The sequence below is a fragment of the Mesoplodon bidens genome (genome assembly GCF_964165515.1).
Source record: "Mesoplodon bidens genome assembly, chromosome: 7".
NCBI lineage: Eukaryota > Metazoa > Chordata > Mammalia > Artiodactyla > Ziphiidae > Mesoplodon > Mesoplodon bidens.
Window position 1 is genome coordinate 93,816,121 of NC_138164.1, and position 21,315 is coordinate 93,837,435.

Here is a 21,315-nt window from a genome sequence, read left to right on the forward strand (position 1 = left end):
TATGTATATGCATATGCACATATACGTAAATACATATGTGCCTATATGGACATGGAAAATCGTCCAGTGCTGGGAACTGCTGAGAGCTTTGCAGATGGACATGGCAGCCTCACTGCGATGCCCATCTAGGAGCACGTGCTGAGAGCATGTATCAGGGCCTCCAGATCCATGGGAAGAGCTGACACTAAACTAGAGCAGCATGGGCCGAGTGTCCCCAAGGCCAGTGTGTGACCAGCGAGCACTGTCTGCTCTCCCTTTAGAGACTAGTTTCCCCCCTCCCCCTCTGTGATCCTGTCAGGGGTGGTGGGAGCACCAGCGCAGCCAACCCTTCTTCATTTCTCCCCACGGCATCCCCTGCTGAGGGAGGGATGTGCTGGGGTCTTTGGGGTCTCAGGGATGAGGGAGCTGGGAAAAGCAGTGACACACGCAATGGGGTGGGCGGTTGGAAGGCTGGGAGATGTGTGCACTGGCAGGAAGAGGGCCAAAGAAAAGGAGGAAAGGCTTTGACCAGAACCCACCGCTCCTCAGCCCTCCATCCTCACCTCCTCTGCCTCGCTGGGGTCTTTCATCCAGTTCGTGATGCAGACGCGGTGCCTGAGCGGGAGAAGAGGACAGTGCCTGCAGAGGAGGCTTCCCTGGGACCTTGGGGATGCAGGCTTACCCTGGTCCCTACTCCGGCCACACTGTAGGTCTCTGGACTGGCCTGGTCCTTGTGAAGGCGGGAGATGAGAGGCCCTCAGACCTGGGTGTTGCTGGTACACATGCTTCCTCCTTTGGATTCTTCTCCCTGGATTTGAACCCCATGTACCTGGCTTGTCCTTCCCACGAGATGCTCAGTCTGCTATCACTATGTGTACTTTGTGTGGGCAGCTTGCAAGAGTGAGGTCTGGAGTGAGACAGACCTTGTTTGCATCCCAGCTTTACTACATTCTCTCCGTGTGAGCATAGGCTAGTTACTACCTCTCTGATATTCATACTGTCTCCCACTTTACAGATGAGAAAATGACCATAACTTAGGTTCAGTTTAAGGAGGATTCAAAAGACAAAAGCATGTCGAGGTTGAGCATATTTTCTAGAATGTGGTGAGAATTCAAGAAGCAGCAGTTTTATAATAATTCCTGTCCAGCCCTCTCTGTCTTCCTCAATGGGGCCATCCACGCAGCGTCATCCATTCTTTGGTGCTGTGAAAGGCTGGTTGAATCCAGAGTATTGACTTGAACAGAACACGGGTCTCAGACCACTGACCTGCTGGGAGCGTTGATAGTCCTGCTTCAGGACGATCTGGAGGACGTCCCACTGCCCTCGCTTTGATAGCCGAGCTCCCCCCACTAAACTGTTCCTCCGGACTTAAGCTTATGAGGCCTTTTCCACTTCCTCTGTTGACACTGCTGAGGGCACGTCATGCTGAATAGAGCCGAGGGCTTCTTTTGGCAGCTGGTCCAGCCAGTGGCCGGGTCTTCCGAGGAGACTGGTTGAAAGGGAATTGAGGGCAAATCCAAATAAGCTCAGGCAGCAGCGGGGAAAGCGGGGGAGACTCCCTTGGACCTAATCAATCATGGAAAGTCCTATGGTGACCCCTACTGTGGGGGACAGTGTCAGGCATAAACAAGTAAAGTTACAACAGAAGCCTTTAGACATAGCCGAGTTCCTCCCCTACGTTTCAGGGCTTCATCTAAAGCTCTCTCTGAAGGTGGAGCCACCACCTCCCTCGTCCCCCAAATTCATTAGGAGTTTTTGACTCCCACTATCCCCTCTGCAATCACAACCTTCGCTGGTCTTTCTCTTGCAGCCAGGCGCCACTCCAGGGCCCGGCCCAAGGTCACGCTCTTGAACTACGCCTCCCCGATGACCACCGTCAGCCGGCCCCTGAACGAGATGGCCCTGACCCCCCTGACAGAGCAAGAGGGGGAGGCCTACCTAGAGAAGTGTGGCAGTGTCCGGCGACACACGGTGGCCAATGCCCACTCGGACATCCAGCTGCTGGCCATGGCCACCAGGATACACTCGGGCTTAGGGGAGGAGCCTGGCGGTGAGGACAAGTGCCTGCTTCTGCCACCCAGCTTCCCGCCACCCCACCGGCAATGCTCCAGTGAGCCCAACATCACTGATGGCCCCGATGAGCCGGAGCAGGTGGCAGCGGGCAGCCAGGAGGACTCAGAGCTGAACTGTGCATCCCTCAGCTGAATGCCCACCTCGGGGACCTCCCAGCTCCTGCCTGGCCACCAGGATGAGGGCGGCTTCATCCCCGAGGACCGCCGAGGGGAGCTCTTCCTTTGGGCAATGTCGCCTTATGCCTTTCCAGGTACAGGCTAGTCTGAGTGCCCTAGGGAAAATCCCTGTCGTGAGCCTCTCCATTTTCGTGACTGTGACCACCTACCTCTTGGCGGCCACACAGATTCAACTGCCTAATGTTCACCTTCTGACTTTCAGCCTTGCCTGCCTGACTCAATTCAAATCCTCCTCTCTGGGCTTTTCCCCTCAGATATTGGACTCTCTGATCCTCCCAGCCCTATATTGCAGTGCCCCTGGCGTTCCCATAGCAGGAAGTCGTCTGACCCACACACACAGCCAGCAAGGATGTGTTGGCGTGTGGAGTTCCCCTTGAGGGTCCTTGTGATGCAGAGGCCGATGGGTGAAAAGAGGCAATAGAGAGAGGTACCTCTTCTCTCCGTCTTGTGGGGAGTAAAAGTAGACTGCAGCCCCTCCCAAGCCTGACTCTGGGAATGCAGCTTTCATTTAAGTTTCAGAATTACTGGGAAAGAGTGGCCCCACTGGGGGGTGCGGGTCCATCCTCACCTATATCCAGACCCTATGTGTGGCCTTTGGCTTTTGGTCCGGGAGGGCCACAGTGCTGGAGGAACCCCATCTTTGATTAAGCCTCAGCATTCCCCTCTCAGGCTTCCTCCCCGATTCAAGGAACTAACCTTCCCGGTGGAGTAGCTGGTGCCTTCCTCCCTTTCTCATTTCAGAAACCGACCCTTTTCCAATTGTGGGGAAGGGGCGTGCTGACACCAACCAACCAGTCTGTTCCTGGATTTGACTTGAATTTTTTTAATGTGCATCATTTCAAAAATAAATTGCTTGCAAGTATTTGCACGTAGGATCTTGCACCACTCATTTCCAATGGGGTGTGTCTTCAAACTGAAAAATAGCAAACCCCCTAGGAAAGGAGACTGGAAGTGGTCCAGGGTGAAAGTGATCCGTGGTGGGCAGGGCTCTGGAAGCAGCTGGACTTGAATCCAGTGTGGCCTGTGTTTGTGAGTGTTGTGGTTTATAGGAAAAGCTGCATTGAGATAGAGAGACTCAGCTTGCCTCATGAGCAGAGAGTTCTAGTAAATGGGATGTCTCAGCGCTCTACAGTGCAGGGAGCTGGGAAAGATGTGGGCAGGACCTTTTGGAGAGACGTCCATTCCCTGTGATTAAAGAAGTGCCTGGAATGTATAACCTGTGGGGCCTTGAAATGTTTTTTGGGGCAGCAGGCTTTGGTACTGTGCTATATATATCCTCAGCACTCCTCCCTCCATCCAGTTCTGGGCTTTTTATCTCCTTTGGCCTCCCTGTTCTTTTTGTATTTGCCTGTTGGCCCCACTGATAACAGCTCCAGAAGAAAGAGAAGGCCCCTGGGCCCTTCTGATACCTTCTAGGTATCCTGTTAATCTTTGGAAACTTTGTTTATGAAATGTCAGAGACATGAGCCAGTTTGGCTTCCAATATGGCAGGAGGTGGCCGGGAGAGAATGAGGACAGTTTAAGCTGCCAACAGAGGAGGAAACCTTCTAAGCTCATCTAAGCCTTGACAGCATTTCCCCTCTGGGTGAAGATTTGAAATATGACTAGAGTCATGCTTTTGATGGCTTTTGATTTGGAAAGTTTGTTTAAAAAGTTGTTTCGTTTTCATCCTTTTAAGAGATTGATAGAAGAGAAATGTCCAAAGGAGATCTTCTGAGAATTTCAAACAAAAAATAATCTGTGTATGCGTTGGATAAAGTCCACAAATTCACTAACAGGTATCAGTAGGTAACAACATGATGATTTATTTAACTGATGGCTTCTGTCCTTATTGGTACACTTAGCACTTGGGACTAGTATTTATTGATCCAGGCAAAGTAATTAATCATGCTTGGGTTTGCTTTTTTAGTTTACAACCTGAATGATATATATGTCTTGAAATGCTTTTTCCACACACTAAATGCCCCTGATGGGGACATCAGTCATCAGTTAAATATGTGAGCTCTTAGGTTGAGAATGGGAGTGTCAGTACAGACCCAGTGTACTTAATTGCTAATGAATGTTAGCCAGTTTACAACTTTACCTTTGATGTACACACCTGATATTTGTACAGTATTTCACACTGTACATATAAAAATTGTGATGTCTATGAGCATTCTAGCCATCAGAGCTATTGCAAGAGCGACAACCATAGTGTTGTTTTATGTTTTTTTTTTTTAAGTTTTATTATTATTTTTGGCTGCATTGGGTCTTTGTTGCTGCGCGCGGGCTTTCTCTAGTTGTGGCGAGCGAGGGCTACTCTTCATTGTGGTGTGCGGGCTTCTCATTGTGGTGGCTTCTCTTGTTGTGGAGCACGGGCTCTAGGTGCGCCGGTCTCAATAGTTGTGGCATGTGGGCTCAGTAGCTGTGGCGCACGGGCTTAGTTGCTGCACGGCACGTGGGATCTTCCCGGACCAGGGATTGAACCCGTGTCCCCTGCATTGGCAGGCGGATTCTTAACCACTGCGTCACCAGGGAAGTCCAACCATAGTGTTTTAAACCATTTTTTCTCCCCTTCACAAGATGAAGATTCGTTTTCGTTATTTAAGCTAGGATCTTCCGGTGGCTGAGGTTTAATGACAGGAAATGATCATGACTCTTAAACTCCGAGTGGGCTCGAAACCAAAAACCTTTCATGCTGTCCGTTTCCCAAATGGATTCAATAAACATCATTTTGTACATGCTGCCCTGCTCCCAGGCTGCGTGTCTTGATTGAATGCAAGCGCAGAGCGTCCGTTTGATCTTTTCTCCCTCCTGTCCTCACACTCCGTGTGAGGAGCCTGCCTTCCCTGGCGCCATGTTCCGTTTCCTGTTGCCCCCACCCCAGGGTTAGGCAGCAGCCTGACCTCAGCCAGTCTCCCCTGGGCTTGGCTTGCCTTGCCATCCTTGTCTGGATTGGCAAGTCATTTCCTGGAGGAACAGCCTGTTTGCAAAGGAGCTTGGAAAACACCGAACAAAGTCTGAGAAGGCAAGGCCTCTTCTGAAGCCAGCTTGGTCTCTTTCCTGAGTGTTTGACCTGAGGGAGCACTTACCGTATTTACTTGTAAACTGTCTCCTCATATATGCCCCTTCGGTTCTGTTGAGCAGAGGCAATTTATTTATTTTTTAAATTTTTATTGGAGTATAGTTGATTTACAATGTTGTGTTAGTTTCAGGGGTACAGCAGAGTGAATCAGTTATACATATACATATATCCCGCAGAGGCAATTTGTAATCTTTTGCTCTCTACATATATTGGGTTGGCCAAAAAGTTCATTCAGGTTTTGCCATACGAGCCTATGGAAAACCCGAACGAACTTTTTGGCCATCCCAGTATTTTCCTGGGAGGGCTGCAGCAGTGTTAGCTTGAGACCTCTGAAGCCTTTGTAAGAGGCTTCAGAGAGGTGTGACCTGAACCGATTGAAGATCCTGGAGGAGGTCAAGGAGAGCGTTCACACTTTTTATTGTGCCTTCAGAGGCTGGAAGTATGAATTATGAACACTGAGCATTCTGCCTTGGTAGATGTCATGCCATTGGTGCACCACCTGTATTCACTCAGCCAGCCACTCATCTTCCGGCCAAATATTTGTGGAACTGCCACTGCTTTGTAGGCATTTGTGTGTGCTGGGGATGCAGTGATGGATGGATAACCTGCGTGCCTGCTCTCTTGGAGCTTACCATTGAATGCGGGAAGGCTGGCAAGAGGGTCAACACAGGCATTTCAAAAAATGAACAACACTGGATGACACAAAATGGCAAAATGCAGTGACTAGAGGGTGATGCGAAGGTGACCCTAGGTCAGGTGGCTAGAGAAGGTCTCTCCAAAGTTGCAGCTGGCTTTACAACCTGCTTTTGTTCCCACTCGCTGCCATAATAAATTACCACTAATAAGTGGCTTAAAACGGCGAACACTTACAATCTCACAGTTCTGTAGGCTGGAAGTCTGACCTGGGTCTCACTGGGCTAAAAGTCAATGTGTTGGCAGGGCTGCATTCCTTTCTGGAGGCTCTGAGGGAGAATCCATTTCCTCGCCTTTGCCTGCTTCTAGAGGCCACCCATACTCCTTGGCTCATGGCCTCTTCATCTTCAACACCAGCAACAATGGGTTGAATCCTTCATGCCAGCCTCCGTTCTGCCTCCCTCTTCCACTTTTAAAGACACTTGTGATTCCATTGGCCCACCTGTATAATCTTTATCTCAAGATTTCTGTGGGGAAGGCCTCTCCTGCCCCCTCTGCTGATGTGTCAGTGGGAGAAAGGCCAGCCACCTGGTATGCTGGGGACCCCGAGAAGATGAGGCGGTGTCGAGCGGGTGGGTGCTGGTCTCCAGGGAGACTGGCCCACCTAGCCCAGGGGCCTTTAAGCCTGATTTCTACCCACTGGCCCAGACTCCCATGGTGACCATGATTCTGGAGTCCCTCACTCAAATCTTATTTCCCATCTCATATGCCTGTCAGGCTCACATCATCCCTTGAATGCACTTCTATGACTTGGTGCTCCCCATATTGGTCTCCAGATTCCATTTCACCCTATGGACACCCCCCAACTGATCTTTCTAAAGTGCAATCCCTGCTTAAAACTTCTCCCTGGCTTCCAATAAAATCCACACACCTGAACTTGACTTTCCAAGCTGACCCCCATCTGCCTTTCCCGCCTCCTTCATTGCTCCCTGACTGTCTGTTATCCCAGGAAGCTGCCTTCCACCTCCACACCTCCCGCCTTGCCCCTGCTGGTCCTTCTCCCTCATCCAGGTAGAAGCCTCTACACACTCTCAGGTACTGTCCTAGGAAGGTGAGGATGTGTAGGATTTCTGTTTGCATGCCTGCAGCCTAGCAATACAGAGAGGGATCCAAGTCTTGCGCACTGAATGAATTAATGGGGTGGTGATAACTCTGATCTGACCCCCTCCCTCCCAGGTATTTATAGAAAGCACCTTCATCCCCTTTCCTTTCTTCCTCCGTGGGGACCTTCCCCATGATGCTCTCTAGGGATGTTCCAACTGAGGCTGCGTGGCCAGGTGACCCTGTGAGCAAGGCAGGGGTTGGAGGCAGGTCTGAGTCCGTCCCTGTATCCCTGCCCCCTCCTGCTGCAGCCAGTGGCTGCCGTGGCCCTGTGGACAGCTAGCCCTGTCCACAGGGCTGCTACCTTGCTCCTGAGCCAGCCACCTCTTTCTTGGCCTTTCCCCTTTCTGTCTGTGGTGAGAAATTCCTTTGGAGCCTCGACCTTGTGCCTGAGGGAGAGAGAAAGCCCTTGTTTGTCGCAGGGCCATCTCCTTGAAGAAACCCTCCTGCCACAAAGTAAGAGGGAGCGGCCTAGGCCCCTGTGCTCAGGCAAGAACCTCCTTGTCCTAAGCCCCCTGCCCTCAGGATCCAGCACAGGGGAGGTTCCAATGCTGCCACCCTGGTGTGCCCCGCACCGTGCTGATCCTCGTGGCAACCTTGCAAGGCAGGTGTCCCCTCATTTTGCAGATGGGGAAACTGAGGCTTGGGTTCTTTAAGCAATGGAGCTGGGACTCAACCCCAGGTTCTTTCACCTCAAATCCAGTGGTCATCTCTATCTATTCCATGGGGTATCCCAGCTTTAGAAAATGAGAAAGCAAAACAGATAAGCCAGGGGCATAATCTCCTTTGCCTGCTGCAAGGTGAGATGGTTTCAGGGTTTCCAGAAAAGCAGAGAAACAAAGCTGCCTCTCTTGCTCTTCTCTAGCTATTTCTAGAAAACCTGAGAGTAGAGTGGGGAGAGGGACCCAGGAAAGTGGACTTCTTATGCAGGAAAGGTTTCAATGGATATTTTTATTAATGAGTTTAATTTTGCCTTTAAAATACTATTTTAATAAGTTTAATAATTAGTAATCATTTAATAAATAATACAATTAATAATTTTGTCTTTAGAATCAATATTCAATTTAAGATACAAGTTAAACTTTTTCAGGCTTTTAATTTTATTATCCTACAAATTTTATTATTCTATTTATAAGTCTAGCAAATCGTAGCAATAACTTTGGAGGAGCCTTCTGCATAATGCTTGGTCCTATTTACAAGCTTAGCTCAGCACTTGAAACGCTTTTAAATGCATTTATAAATTTAATATATTAATTTCTTTTTAAAGTACTTCAGTTTTTCTGACAGCATGCAAAATGTTCCCCAATCCTAAATTCTTATAGAAACTAATAAACTTATAAATAAGGGAAACTTTCAATGTTTTCATACTCTACTTAAACTTAGATGTCACCATAAAAAATCGCAAGTCTAAATTAATTACTCAATTATACATTTTAAAGTGGAATTATAAAACTATCATTCTAACGGACCTTATTCTCTTAAATATCACGTGTCTAAAATACCAAACACGCAGTTTCCTTTCTAACATAAAAATATTAGAGCTATAGTTTTGTTTCTTTTAAATCTTTCTCCACTTAAGCCTCAATCTTCCTGGTGTGGTGGTTGATAAGCTATTGTCTCAGCTTCGAGACTTTTCTATATTTGGGGATTCTGGGGCTGGGATCCTGCACATAACACATCTGATTGTTAGCTGGGTCCCTGTTAGCTCTGCCAGTGGGGGCCGCTAGAGGGAGCCTGGGAGGCTGGTGGAGTCTCTGCTTCCTGTCCTGTCAGCATTGCACTGACAGTTGAGTCCAGCGGCAGTAGCTACCTCCAGTTTGCAGGTCTTCCTCCCCCCCCCCTCCCCCCCGAGAACCCGCCTCAACATTCTTGCTCAGAGACAGCAACACCGCTGGCCTGGGCCCCCCTCAGATGTCTGCAGCCCCGCTCTCAGCGGCCATCCTCCAACCCTTTACATCTCAGTCATCCCCAGCTCTTCCTTCTAAGGGTGGTCGTTGCCTCCTGTAGTTACTTCTGTGATTCCTCGGTGTCCACTCTTTGCCGTTTTACTTGTTCAATACCTGATTAATAATACTTCCTATTAAATGCTCTCTGTTAAAATGATGGATGTGGCTTTTGCCCCTGACTAGACCCAGGCTGACGAACCAGGGTTGAAAACTACATGCCTGCTAAAGAAGACAGTAACCATCCCAGCTAACCAAGGTTATGCATTACCAGAAATTTCCTTTGGACGTGAGACTCAGACCTGCAGACATGCAGAGTGATTCTTCTCACCTCCACCTAAGGAAACCGTAGTATTTCAAGTAATTTTGGTGATTGTTCCTCAGCATTCTTGAAATTATGAGCAAATTGTACTGGATTCTTGTCAGCATCCCCAAGAGACACTGGATGCTATTTATGATTGTTTAGTCAATGACTTCAAAACCTAAAAGAAGTGTAAGACAATTGCCTACTTCTTCAGTCTACCTTCAGAAGTATGCCCTTCTCACCAAGTCACTCATTAAATTGGTTCTTAATTTCCTTGGTTTTTCTGGCCTAAGTCTAATCACCTTTGAGAAGAATACTAAGCAATGTAAATATCTTGAACCTAACAGCCTCCTGAATTCTTTCATATTCTCAGGAACACATAACTTTTAACAAATACCTAACTTCAGTCTGATATCAGTTATATATCTCAGATAGCTTTGTCTGGGGTCCAAGTTATGAGGTCATTCCATTCTCTGTAAACTGAACTAGGATCAAGTCAATTGCTTGCCAACAGAAACTTTTGCTGCCCACTCCAAGGCAGTTTTGAGAAGAAGGGCTCAATAGGTGGAAATAACATACGGCTTCTGGTTCTGGCCATAGGGGAATGGCTTGTATCAGATGAATCTTTTTGCCAAAATAATTATAAAACCTGGATAAAAATATATAAAGCAACTGTTCAAAGGAATTGGAGAGCACCCAGTGCAGGCAGGATCTGAACTGCTATGATGCCTAAGAGAAGGGAAACAAATGAGGCAAAACTTCACATTCATCCTGGTTTTTCCAAAGGGTTTTTCCCAAAATCACTGATAGAGGTGGGAGTAAGAGGGAGTGGGTGACAGCGGCAAGCAGCAGTCTTACTGTGCTGAGATCAGAGGTTCACGTTGCCAGAGTAGCTGGAACTTGAAGGGAGAATGATGGAGAGGACTAAAGGGGAAATCTGCATACTAGGTCCCCTCAAGTTGTTGGCTCACTCCTAAGTTGATCATGCAGTGAGAACTCCAAGAAACCCAGCAGAAAACAGCAACTGGGACCCTAAAGAGCTGAACAGATTTCAGCTGTTGCAGAATGCTGAGGAGACAGAGGTTCAAGTCCCACCAAAGTGGAGGGGCTTTGGCAGACATCCTAGGCTTTTGGTTGAGGCCCAAGAAAGGCCACATTCTGGGAGTAAGGGTCATGCCCAGTAGCAAGATGGTAGACTAAACTACAATGATATCAGAAATTACATCAAATGTAAATGAACTAAACACGCCAATGAAAAGGCAGAGAAGGTCAGACCAGATTAAAAAGTAACAATATGCTGTTTATAAGAGACACACTTTAAATCTTAGAACAGAGAATGATTGAAAATAAAAGGTTGGAAGCATATACCACATAAATGTTAGCAAAAGAAATTTGGCCTTGCTAGTTTAGAATCGTGCAAATTTCATAATGATAAAAGGTCAATTCAAAAGAGAGATATATATTATAATACATAAGTTATCATTTATTGGTCATCAACTATATGCCATGCACCAGCCTAGTATTTTACATTTGTTGTTTTGTGTAATCCTCTGAGAAATTTTATGAAGTAAAATTTATCATCCTCATTAGATGAGGAAATTGAAGCTCAAAGGATTGAGCAATTTTCCTAAGATCATATAACCAGAAAATCATAGAGGCAAGATTTAAATCTAGTTTGGTCTGACCTCTTGCCAAAGAGATTTTCATCACTGCTCTGCTTTCTAAGTACCATATTGCTTGTGGTATGCTCGCTTGAACTAGTTGGAGAGGCCCCTGAAAGCACAGGAGTACATTGTAACCTAAGGGGAAGATAATTCCGTGGGGATTCCTGGAATTCTGGACTGAGAACCCTTCAAGAACTAAGATCCTAAGACAGTCTGTTCGACTCCTACACACACACACACACTCACACACACACATACACACACACACACACTTCTGTATAAATATTCTACTCTTTTATGCACATGATCCCTGAAAGGTACAGAGACCTTCCAGTTCATGACTACTGCGGCCTGACTTCTTTGAATTTCTCAGTCCAAATTCTCAAGAATCTGGTCTAGTTCAAGAATCATGTGCCCATCCTTGATTCAGTCAGTAGGCTGCTGCTAAGGAGTGCCATCTCACATGGTTTCAAATTTAACTGTTAAATCCTTCCCTTGGAATTTAAGGGGAGGCTCAGCAGTTTTCAGGGAAAAGGAGAGACTCGTCTCTGAATCCATGCATATGTGGGTAGTGGGAACCAGAGCAGGAAAACCCCAGATAATCCTTCCCAACTCATCTCTAGCACTGGTCTTCCCCCAAATGCTACGATGCCTGGAGGGGAGGGAAGGACGGGTGGCAGGCTCATGCAGAAGGGGCTGGGGGAGCCTAGAGAGAGAGAGGGAGAGAGAGGGAGGGAGGGAGGGGGAGGGAGGAGGAGGGAGGGAGGGGGAGGGAGGAGGAGGGAGGGAGGGGGAGGGAGGGGGAGGGAGGGAGGGATGGGCCTATCATGAGGGTGGGAGGGAGGAACCTGAAGGAAACCATGAAATGAAGCGTCTCCTAAAGTGGGCAGCCTGGGGCTGAGGTCTCTGCCCTTGAGCTACGAGGGAGCATTTCCTCTCAGGGAGTATTGTCATCAGCTGCCAGTCCTCTTTCTTCCTGGGCAGGTGCAACTGGAAAAGCCTACAGAGAAAACAGGCTGAAGTTTGGGGCCTAATGTGCTCAGGTGATGGACAACCAGGATGATGTAGGGGCCCTAGGTGTCTTCCAAGCTTCTGGGACCCCCCTAAGGATAATTCTGTAGCAAGTAATTATAATAACAACATTTAATACTTACTCAGAGCTTACTATGACTTGGTGCTAGTGTAACCCTTGCTCTTTTTATATTGTCTCATTTCAACCTCGTAACTACACAGTGAAGTAGACACATTATTATTCATTTTACCCATAAGGAAGCTGGGGCACAGAGAGGATAAGTAACTTGTCCAAGGCCACAGAGCTAATAAGGGGCCACACCAGAATGTGGACCTAGGGTAGTCCAGCTCCAGAGGCCTTGCTTTTAACCACTATGATAAACTCTTCTTCCACTCTTTGGAAAATGTAATCTAAATTACTAAAACAAATTACAGTCATTGAGAAAAGTGAGAGCTTGCTGGGTGGCCCCTTGAAGCCCCTGATTTTCCATAGGGAAGTTGTTCCACTGGAGGGAAATTCCCTCTTGAGGCTCCCCACCAGTGTGTGAGAGCTGCCCTGAGGCTCGGCCCCCCAAACTGCCCCCAGAGAGGTGGTGAGCACAGGAAGAGAATTAACTCCACAGGGAAACCAGGGCCACTATCTGTAGTTTCAATTTTTCTCCTCTGTCCTGCTCCACTGCAGTCAGACAGACCTTTTTCTATGCCCAGCAAGACTAGCTGGTGACCTTTGACAAGTTACTTAACCTCTCTTTTCTTCCACAAAATGCAACTAATTATGCCTACCTTGCAAGATTAGAGGAAAAATATATATATATATGTGCATGCACACACATATACACATACTTACATACACACACATGCATGCATACAGATGGCATAGAAAAGGTCCAGGCTGTCTCTGGGTTAGGTAAAATCATTAGTGTTCATAGCAGCCTTCTGTGTAATGGTCAAAAACTGGAAACCACAACATCTGTCGATTGATGAATGGCGAGACAAAACGAGATATATCCACACAGTGAAGTTCTACTTGGCAACAAAAAAGGAATAAACTACTTACACAGGCTACATCATGGACAGACTTCAAAAATGTCATGCTAAGTGAAAGAGACAGACATAGGAGACCATACACTGTATAACTGCATTTATATGAAATGTCCAGAAAAGGCACATTTATAGAGACAGAAGGCAGTTTAATGGTTGCCTGGGGTGGGGAATGGGAGTGGGGGTTAACGATACACAGGCATCAGGGGTCTTACTGCAGGGAGGAAAATGTCCTAAAACTGATTTATGATGATGGTTGCACCACTTGGTAAAGTTACTAAAAGTCATTTGAACTGCACACCTGAAACTGCATTTTTCTTTTTTTTTATTGTGGTAAAATATACATAAAATTTGTTATTTTAATCTTTTTTAGGTGTATAGATCAGTGGCATTAAGTACCTTCACATTGTTGTACAACCATCACCAGCATCCATCTCCGGACCATTTTCATCTTCCCCAGCTGAAACTCTGTCCCCATTAAACAATTATTCCCCATTTCCCTCCCCCAGCCCCTGGCAGCCACCACTCTACTTTCTATCTCTATGAATTTGTTCTAGGCTCCTGATGTAAGTGGAATCATACAATCTTTATCCTTCTGTGACTGGCTTATTTTGCTTAGGATAATGTTTTCAAAGTTCATCTATGTTGTAGCATGTGTCAAAATGTCCTTCTTTTTTTTTTTTTTTTTTTGCGGTACGCGGGCCTCTCACTGTTGTGGCCTCTCCCGTTGCGGAGCACAGGCTCCGGACGCTCAGGCTCAGCGGCCATGGCTCACGGGCCCAGCTGCTCCGCGGCATGTGGGATCCTCCCGGACCGGGGCACGAACCCGCGTCCCCTGCATCAGCAGGCGGACTCTCAACCACTGCGCCACCAGGGAAGCCCTGTCCTTCCTTTTTAAGGCTGAGAAATATTCCAGTGTATGTATGTACCACATTTTGTTTATTCATTAATCCCTTAATGGCCATTTGTGTTATTTCCATCTTTTGACTATTGTGAATAATACTGCTATGAATATTGCTGTGTAAATATCTAGAAACTGGTAGGGTCTGTGATAAGTAAAACATATCTCAATAAAACTTTTATTTTCCAAAATTTAAAGAGCCAATAAATGGTAGATGCTGTTATATCAATAACTTAAAGTGGCAAATTTGATCAATGAAGTGAGTTTTTAAAAATAAAATTCATTTAATAAAAAAGACATGGTTTAGGGCTTCCCTGGTGGCGCAGTGGTTGAGAGTCCGCCTGCTGATGCAGGGGACGCGGATTCATGCCCCGTTCCGGGAGGATCCCACATGCCACGGAGCGGCTGGGCCCGTGAGCAGTGGCTGTTGGACCTGCGTGTCCGGAGCCTGCGCTCCGCAACGGGAGAGGCCACAGCAGTGAGAGGCCCGCGTACCACCAAAAAAAAAAAAAAAAAAGACATGGTTTAGAAAAAGGAAAAATACAGAAAAGTACGAAAAAGAAAAAAAAATCTGTAATCTCACTTGGACATAAACCGTTGAAAGACTACTTTACAAGAACTACCAAATTTTAATTTTACTTGAAATTAGTAGAAGGAACTGAACTGAACTGAAATGAAGAAGTTGCTGAACTTCAGATGTTTATCTACAACAGAGAGATTCATTCCTAAACTCTCTCTCTAAAGGCAAAAAAAAAAAAAAAGCTATGAGAAAATCTTGAGGTTGGGTTGGGACCCATGGTTTTTCTATGTCAGTTCATGTTTCTTAATGGTCAAAGTTTAATCTCCCAGATGGACAACTGTTTCATAAAAATAGAGGATATTTCTGATGTTTAAAAAAATTAAGTACCTGAATTTTTAGATGAAAAACAAAAGAACAACGTTGAAAACCTCAGCCAGGGGCTTCCCTGGTGGCGCAGTGGTTGAGAGTCTGCCTGCCGATGCAGGGGACACGGGTTAGAGCCCTGGTCTGGGAGGCTCCCACATGCCGCGGAGCAACTGGGTCCCTGAGCCACAACTACTGAGCCTGGGCATCTGGAGCCTGTGCTCCGCAACGAGAGGCAACGAGAGGCCGCGATAGTGAGCGGCCCGCGCACCGCGATGAAGAGTGGTCCCCGCTCGCCGCAACCGGAGAAAACCCTCGCACAGAAACAAAGACCCAACACAGCCAAAAATAAATTAAAAAACAAAAAAACAAAAAAAAAACACCATAAAACTTCAGCCAACTTATAAGATAAACTTCTAAGAGAAATTATTAGGGAATGACTAGTTTGTAAGCCAAGTAACTACAAAAATGACAAATCACTTTCAAAGCAGGAGGAAGTGACTGTAGCTAGTGTCTAAAATAAATCCAAGGAGGTTACACGTGAATTCTGAGTATCTGTCAGTTTTCTCCTCCCTTGAATTAACTGGTTCTTGTTTTTGAATATATCTGCTCCAGCCTGAATTTTTTCACCCAGAGGTGTGGAGTCCACACGTTCTATGTTCTACTGTCTTTATTCACTGCAAAATAGAATTAACCGAAACTTGAAAATAAGGCAAAAAGTTGGGCTGTATGTCCTTTCAGAGTCACACTGGGGAATTATTTAACAAGTTGCCCGAGGATTATTTAATTTTCTGGGAGAATATTTCTCTGTTTGACTTTGCTATTTATTATTTGATCATAGCCCAGATACTGCAAAGTTACATGTTAATTTGTATTTTTCTATTTGGTAGGAAAGATAACCCCAAAGGTTATGGCTTTATTAGCTTGCAAGACATTAACCAGTTTTTTTCTGTAACCTAGCCATTTTATTCTAACATTCTTTTTTTGTTGTTTTGAAAATGCTTTTCCTGGTAGATTATATAAACTCTTTTTACCCAGATGCTCTTGGAATCAGCTTTACCATCTAATGGTTCCATCATAAATTAACGAGCTCAACAAAACCTTTGACATATTCTATATTTGAATGAGAGCCATGATTTTACCATCTTAACAATTATGCTTTGATATAGCTGGGAGACCTCAGATCATACTCTCTCCTTCCATCTCCTGTGAAGAGTCACCTGGAGAGCCTGTTTAGAATGTAGATTCCCCAGCCCACCACTCAAAAAGTCTAATTCTGGGGGTTTGGCCAGGGCCCAATGATATGCATTTTAATAAGCACCCCAGAAGATTCTGAGGCTGATGGTCCTCAGGCCCAGACACCTTGCGAAAGCCCCCAGTGAACTGCGTGGTGGCGATGGTACTGATGCTGACTTGATTCTCTCGTTCAGTGAGGACAAAGATGACCGGGGTTAAAGGTTGAGGCCTTGGGATGTGCTGGAGCCCAACAGTCCATTTTCCTAAACTTCAACTTGGAGATGGCAGTTGATCTCAAATGTTCATCCACCCATTGGCTATATCAGAACAGGGGCAGAGGAGTGAGGGTGACCAGGAATCCGAATACATAAGTTGAACCTCGAGAAATTGCTGATACTCAACTCTTTATCGACCTTACAAAACAAGGTGATTTTGTATGGGTCGACCTAATAACTCCTCAGGTGTTTCTAATTTGAAGCTAATTTGGCAACCAACCTGTGAATATGATAGTTGGGGCGTGTAATTTCTAATATGGGGGAAAGTGCTTTGTAGCATGCATCAGACTTGAAGCAAAAAAAATTAAGGACTCTCTTCCCCTAAAAAGCCACAAAGTACAACTTTTTGCATATAATCTAGGGGAATTTATGGACTCCTTAAAAGTGCAAGGACTCCAGGCTAATCCTATTTTACAGATTTCCTTCTGAAGGTTGCTTGCTTTAGGGATGAAGCTTTGCTGCCCCCTACTGCCGAATGAGGCTCCAGCTGGCTTTGCTCTACTCAGGCCTGTCTTCCAGTTCGGAGTTTTGTAGAAGCTAGAACCCGCTGTCATCTCACATCAGTTGGAGTAGTCCAATTCTAGGCAGGAATGGGCCCCACAGATGTGTTTAATCATCATTCACACACTGCAGTGAATTCTTGTTAGTGCAGGGTGCAGGGGCATTTTGTGCTCTAATGGAACACTATGCATTGTCTAGTCCAAAGCACACCCTTCAGGGTTATCAGAGTCTCATTCTAAGGAAGCTACTTTACAGCTCTGTCCCGTAGATAACCGAGAGCAATGCAAAATGATTCTTGTTTCTAGAAACGGAAATTATGTCCTGTGGGGAGAGATTTGCTTGACTTCCCGCCCCCCCCCCCCGCCCCACACCAAGGAAGAAGCTGGGTTTGCTTCCATTTGGACATTCACGTAAATGTTCCTGGTCTCTAGGTGTGTCTGTTCTTTGGGTTCTCATTTGGACGGTTATAGCATCTGCCTGCTTCCCTCATTAAGAGTTAGAGAAAATCTTTAACACATGCTCATTTGATATCTGTATGAGAACCGTAATTTGACTCTTTTTTGAAAATTATCCTTTAACAAAGGCCAGGATCATAGTAGAGACCTCTGATTCCCATCTGATTCCTTTCCTTGAAAGCTCACAGTCTGATTCAGAAGACACTCAGTGTTGCCAGTAACTCTTTGAGATATTAAGAAATCCTCCCCTCCTCTCCCTGTACCCCACCTGCCTCTTTCAGGTGGCATGCCACCTCTTTGTCTCAGGGGAGGGAGGTATATGGCAAAAGCAAAACAAAGGGCAACAACTGAGGATTTTGTAAATCTTTCTGGGTTTTGTTCTAGTAAAGCTTTAGTCCATAGAAGAATTCAGAGGAGCGGTGGCGCAGGAGAGGACCTGAATCTTGGAGAAACAGGAAGTGGACTTTTCCTTCTACGGAACCATGAGGTTCCCTCAGGCTGAGAGGAGAGGGAGGCAGGAGCATCAGGACCAGGCCCTGAGAGGCGAGGCTGCAGGGTTGGGGTGGATGGAACAAGAGCAAGGCACAGGCTGGAAGGCCCCGCTAACCCCAGTGGACACGTGTGTGCGTGTGCATGTGCGTGTGTGAATGAATTTGGCCTCTAGCCTTCTGGGCTATTTAAAACCCTCAGATCTTGACTCATGAGGCAAGCTGAATTCTGTTAAAGTCGTTTGTGTTCTGGGGGCTACATTTTAAGTGAAGAAAGAACAGAAAATGTCAGAACGGATCAGGTGTAGTAAAAGCAAGTGTTTCAGAAACCTTTCATGTCAGGTGAGTTGGTGTACATATTATTTATTCATTTATCTCTATCTAATTTACTGTGGGTAGTGAGAAAAAAAAGATTGCAAAACTGATCCTAAAAGCATTAATAAACGGTCGATTTCTGTTCTATCGGTCTAGTTGTATTCAATAAACCTGCCTTCTTTCCTCTCCTTTCACAATGGCTCCAAAGGAATTTCAGATTAGATTGGAAAAAATTTTACTTTCAGGTTCCTAACTAGTCTAAAGGGAACGACTGGTTACCCTCTTTAAGCACTTTTGGTGGGGCTTCATCTACTTTAGACACCTCAAGAGAAATGAGCAGCCGGGGGGAAGGAACCTGGGATTGAGACAGAGGCCAGACGTCCTCAGACAGAAGCTCACTATTTTTTTTTTTTTTTTGCGGTACACGGGCCTCTCACTGCTGTGGCCTCTCCTGTTGCGGAGCACAGGCTCCGGACACGCAGGCTCAGCGGCCATGGCTCACGGGCCCAGGCGCTCCGCGGCACGTGGGATCTTCCCGGACCGGGGCACGAACCCATGTCCCCTGCATCGGCAGGCGGACTCTCAACCACTGCGCCACCAGGGAAGCCCAGAAGCTATTTTTAAACCAACCCCTGCCTGCCAGTCAGGATAGAGCAGCCAGTAGGAAGGTGGGGTAAGGAGGGGAAGGATGATTTTTCAGGAGTTTGAGATCTACTTTTCAGCGCAGTTTTATTATTTATCTTTCAGCAGTATAAATTCTGTGAAGATCAGATTTGCTGACCCACTTTTGGATTAAAATGTACAAATCCCTGCCCAGACCAAGCAAACATTTTGTGATTATGCCTCATTTTCTGCCAACGCTACAACTGTCACTTTATAAAGTAATCCTATTCCTGCTGGTCCCTTAATTACAAAAGTTAATTTTGAAAACGTGACAACAGCGTAACAGACACCCGTAAGAATGGACTAGAAGTAAGACGTGTTGTTAAACACAAATGAAGACCACACTTGAAAACTCCCTGAGCAGACACAACCGGTTTGGTCATGTAAGAAAAGCTTAATTTAGCTTATTTTGCAAGACAAGCAAGGCTAACTTGACCTGAGTCATTTCTTGCTTATGCCTCTGAAAATCATAAGCAAAACTTAAATTGTTCCCCAAAATTGATATGAAGTAACCACTAACCAATTTCCTTTAAGAAAATTCTAATATTGTAACCAATGACTGTGAAGAATAAGCATTATCTCCACGCTAGATAAGCTGCATTATAACAATAGACAGGAGGGGTTAGGTGTGTCAGTCTGGCATTTGTTTTCATCTAAATTAATATTCAACAAGATCCCAATCAAGGAGCACTGTTTTGGTAATATCTTTGCAACCACTACTAAGATGCTATCTACGGTAAAAACTCTAAGTGCCTTTGGAGATAAACGTGAATCTACATTCATCACCTGGGCTTACAAAGAACAGAGCACACTCATCTGCTAAATGGAGAACACAGACCCTGCTTAGCCCTTGGCCGACCCTGTAATTTCATCGCATCGACCTGATGGAGACCACCTGAGGCCGGGCTGGCAGGAGCAGGGCTGGTGCTGTGTGTGGTGTGGGTTGATGCTCGGGGAGCAGAGGAGGGTGTGGCAGTGAATCGGGACGACTGCGTTAAGCCCGGCCCTTCCACACAACCTGTTCTTAAACTGAACACTGATTTTCTATCTTTCTGTGTTGAATGTCCACCTCCTCCCATCTTTGTATTCACCCCCCCCCCCACAAAACACATTATTTTCAGAGTTCAGATGGATTAGGAAAACACTCACAAATTCTGTGGCAATAGTAAGTTCTAAGCAACAGCTGGTTTTTGATAAGACACTTTGACCATTTCCCATGATTCAATTTTTCAAAAGTCAGAGTTCATTCCGTAGCTTGTCATACAGTTAGAGAATTATGAGAGCCTCCCAGGATTCACAGTGTATTTTTTTTCTTTTTTTTTAAAGTAAAGTGTCTTTCTTAATAGATCCAAGCATTAATAAATGTTACCCATTACTTAATAATATCTAAATTTCAAATTCTAGTCCCCACTTTACAAGTAGATAAATGGACACAATGAGAAGTGATTTGCCTGTGGTCAGTCAGGAATAAAATCTAAATCTCTTAGCTCCTAATTTACTGGTTTATACGCTAAATTATCCTGCCTCTTCAAGCCCTCTGGGAACATAATCCTGGAACGCTGTATAAGCAAAATGGGGCCAAAATTGCACTCTCACCAGAGAAATTAATTGGATAATTAATCAAGTGTGGAAATAACATTAGAATATTCTGTATAATTGATCAAGGACTTTCAAATAATTCTATCATAAAAACATCCCTTCAGGCAAAATAAATAAGATTGAAATTCAGCATGACAGATTTACAAGTTTAAAACTAGCTTAAAGTAAGGACTACAATTTTAGCTATAAAGCAAATGTCATGTTTCCCCGAGGAGCTTAAGACAACTCAATTAAAGGTGTTCAATTATCTTAGCAGTGAGATTTTTAAAGAGAAACCAACCTTAAGAAGTCTCATTAAAAGGAGCATCTCTGAAGTGATAAGGCAAATGTAACAAAATGCTATTTGTGGATTCTAGGTGGTAGATGGCCACTGTACAATTCTTGCAACAATTCTGCATGTTTGGAAAATTTCATAATAAAGCGCCGGGGGAAAAAAGCAAAATAAAAGTAACATTTATTTCTTATCACCGAAAACTCACATGACAAATAACCTGCCAAAAAGTGGTGCACCTCAACCAGTATTTTCACTAAATGTTCATTGTTAATATTTGAGTGTGTGCTGCGTACCAGGCACTGTGCTAAGTCTGGGGTTTCAGCTATGGACGGAACCTTGCCCCTGCCGCTCAGTTGATGCTCCCCTCAGGGCCACTGATAGCATCTCTTCCTTGGAATACAGAAATCCATCTGCCCTCCTTCCCAGTGGCTTTCGATTTAGCTTTTATCCTGAAATCTATCTGGGAGAAAGCTGGGATAAATGCAATTCGTCAGCAGAGACAGGGAAGCTCTATCAAGAGGAGGTTCTCCCTTTGAGAGACCACATCTTAGCGAAGCAACTGGGCATCTCCTTGCAGGTGTTTGCATTTGACTAAAAGTGAGGGCTGTGATTGAACATCATGATCTGCAGAGATGCATCTGATTTGATTTCATCAGATCACCTTTTTGGATACTAG

General features: G+C 45.6%; 1 protein-coding gene across 3 annotated transcripts in view; it reads left to right on the forward strand.

The window, feature by feature from the left end:
• Window positions 1-4,945, forward strand: part of PRR5L (proline rich 5 like) — a 70,544-nt gene extending 65,599 nt beyond the window's left edge. For all 3 annotated transcript variants that reach the window (XM_081240074.1, XM_081240075.1, XM_081240076.1), the window contains one exon: window positions 1,790-4,945. In XM_081240074.1, coding sequence (XP_081096200.1) covers window positions 1,790-2,184 — 395 coding nt within the window. In that variant the 3' untranslated portion in view covers window positions 2,185-4,945. The remainder of the gene's footprint in view (window positions 1-1,789) is intronic.
• Window positions 4,946-21,315: the final 16,370 nt, after the last annotated feature.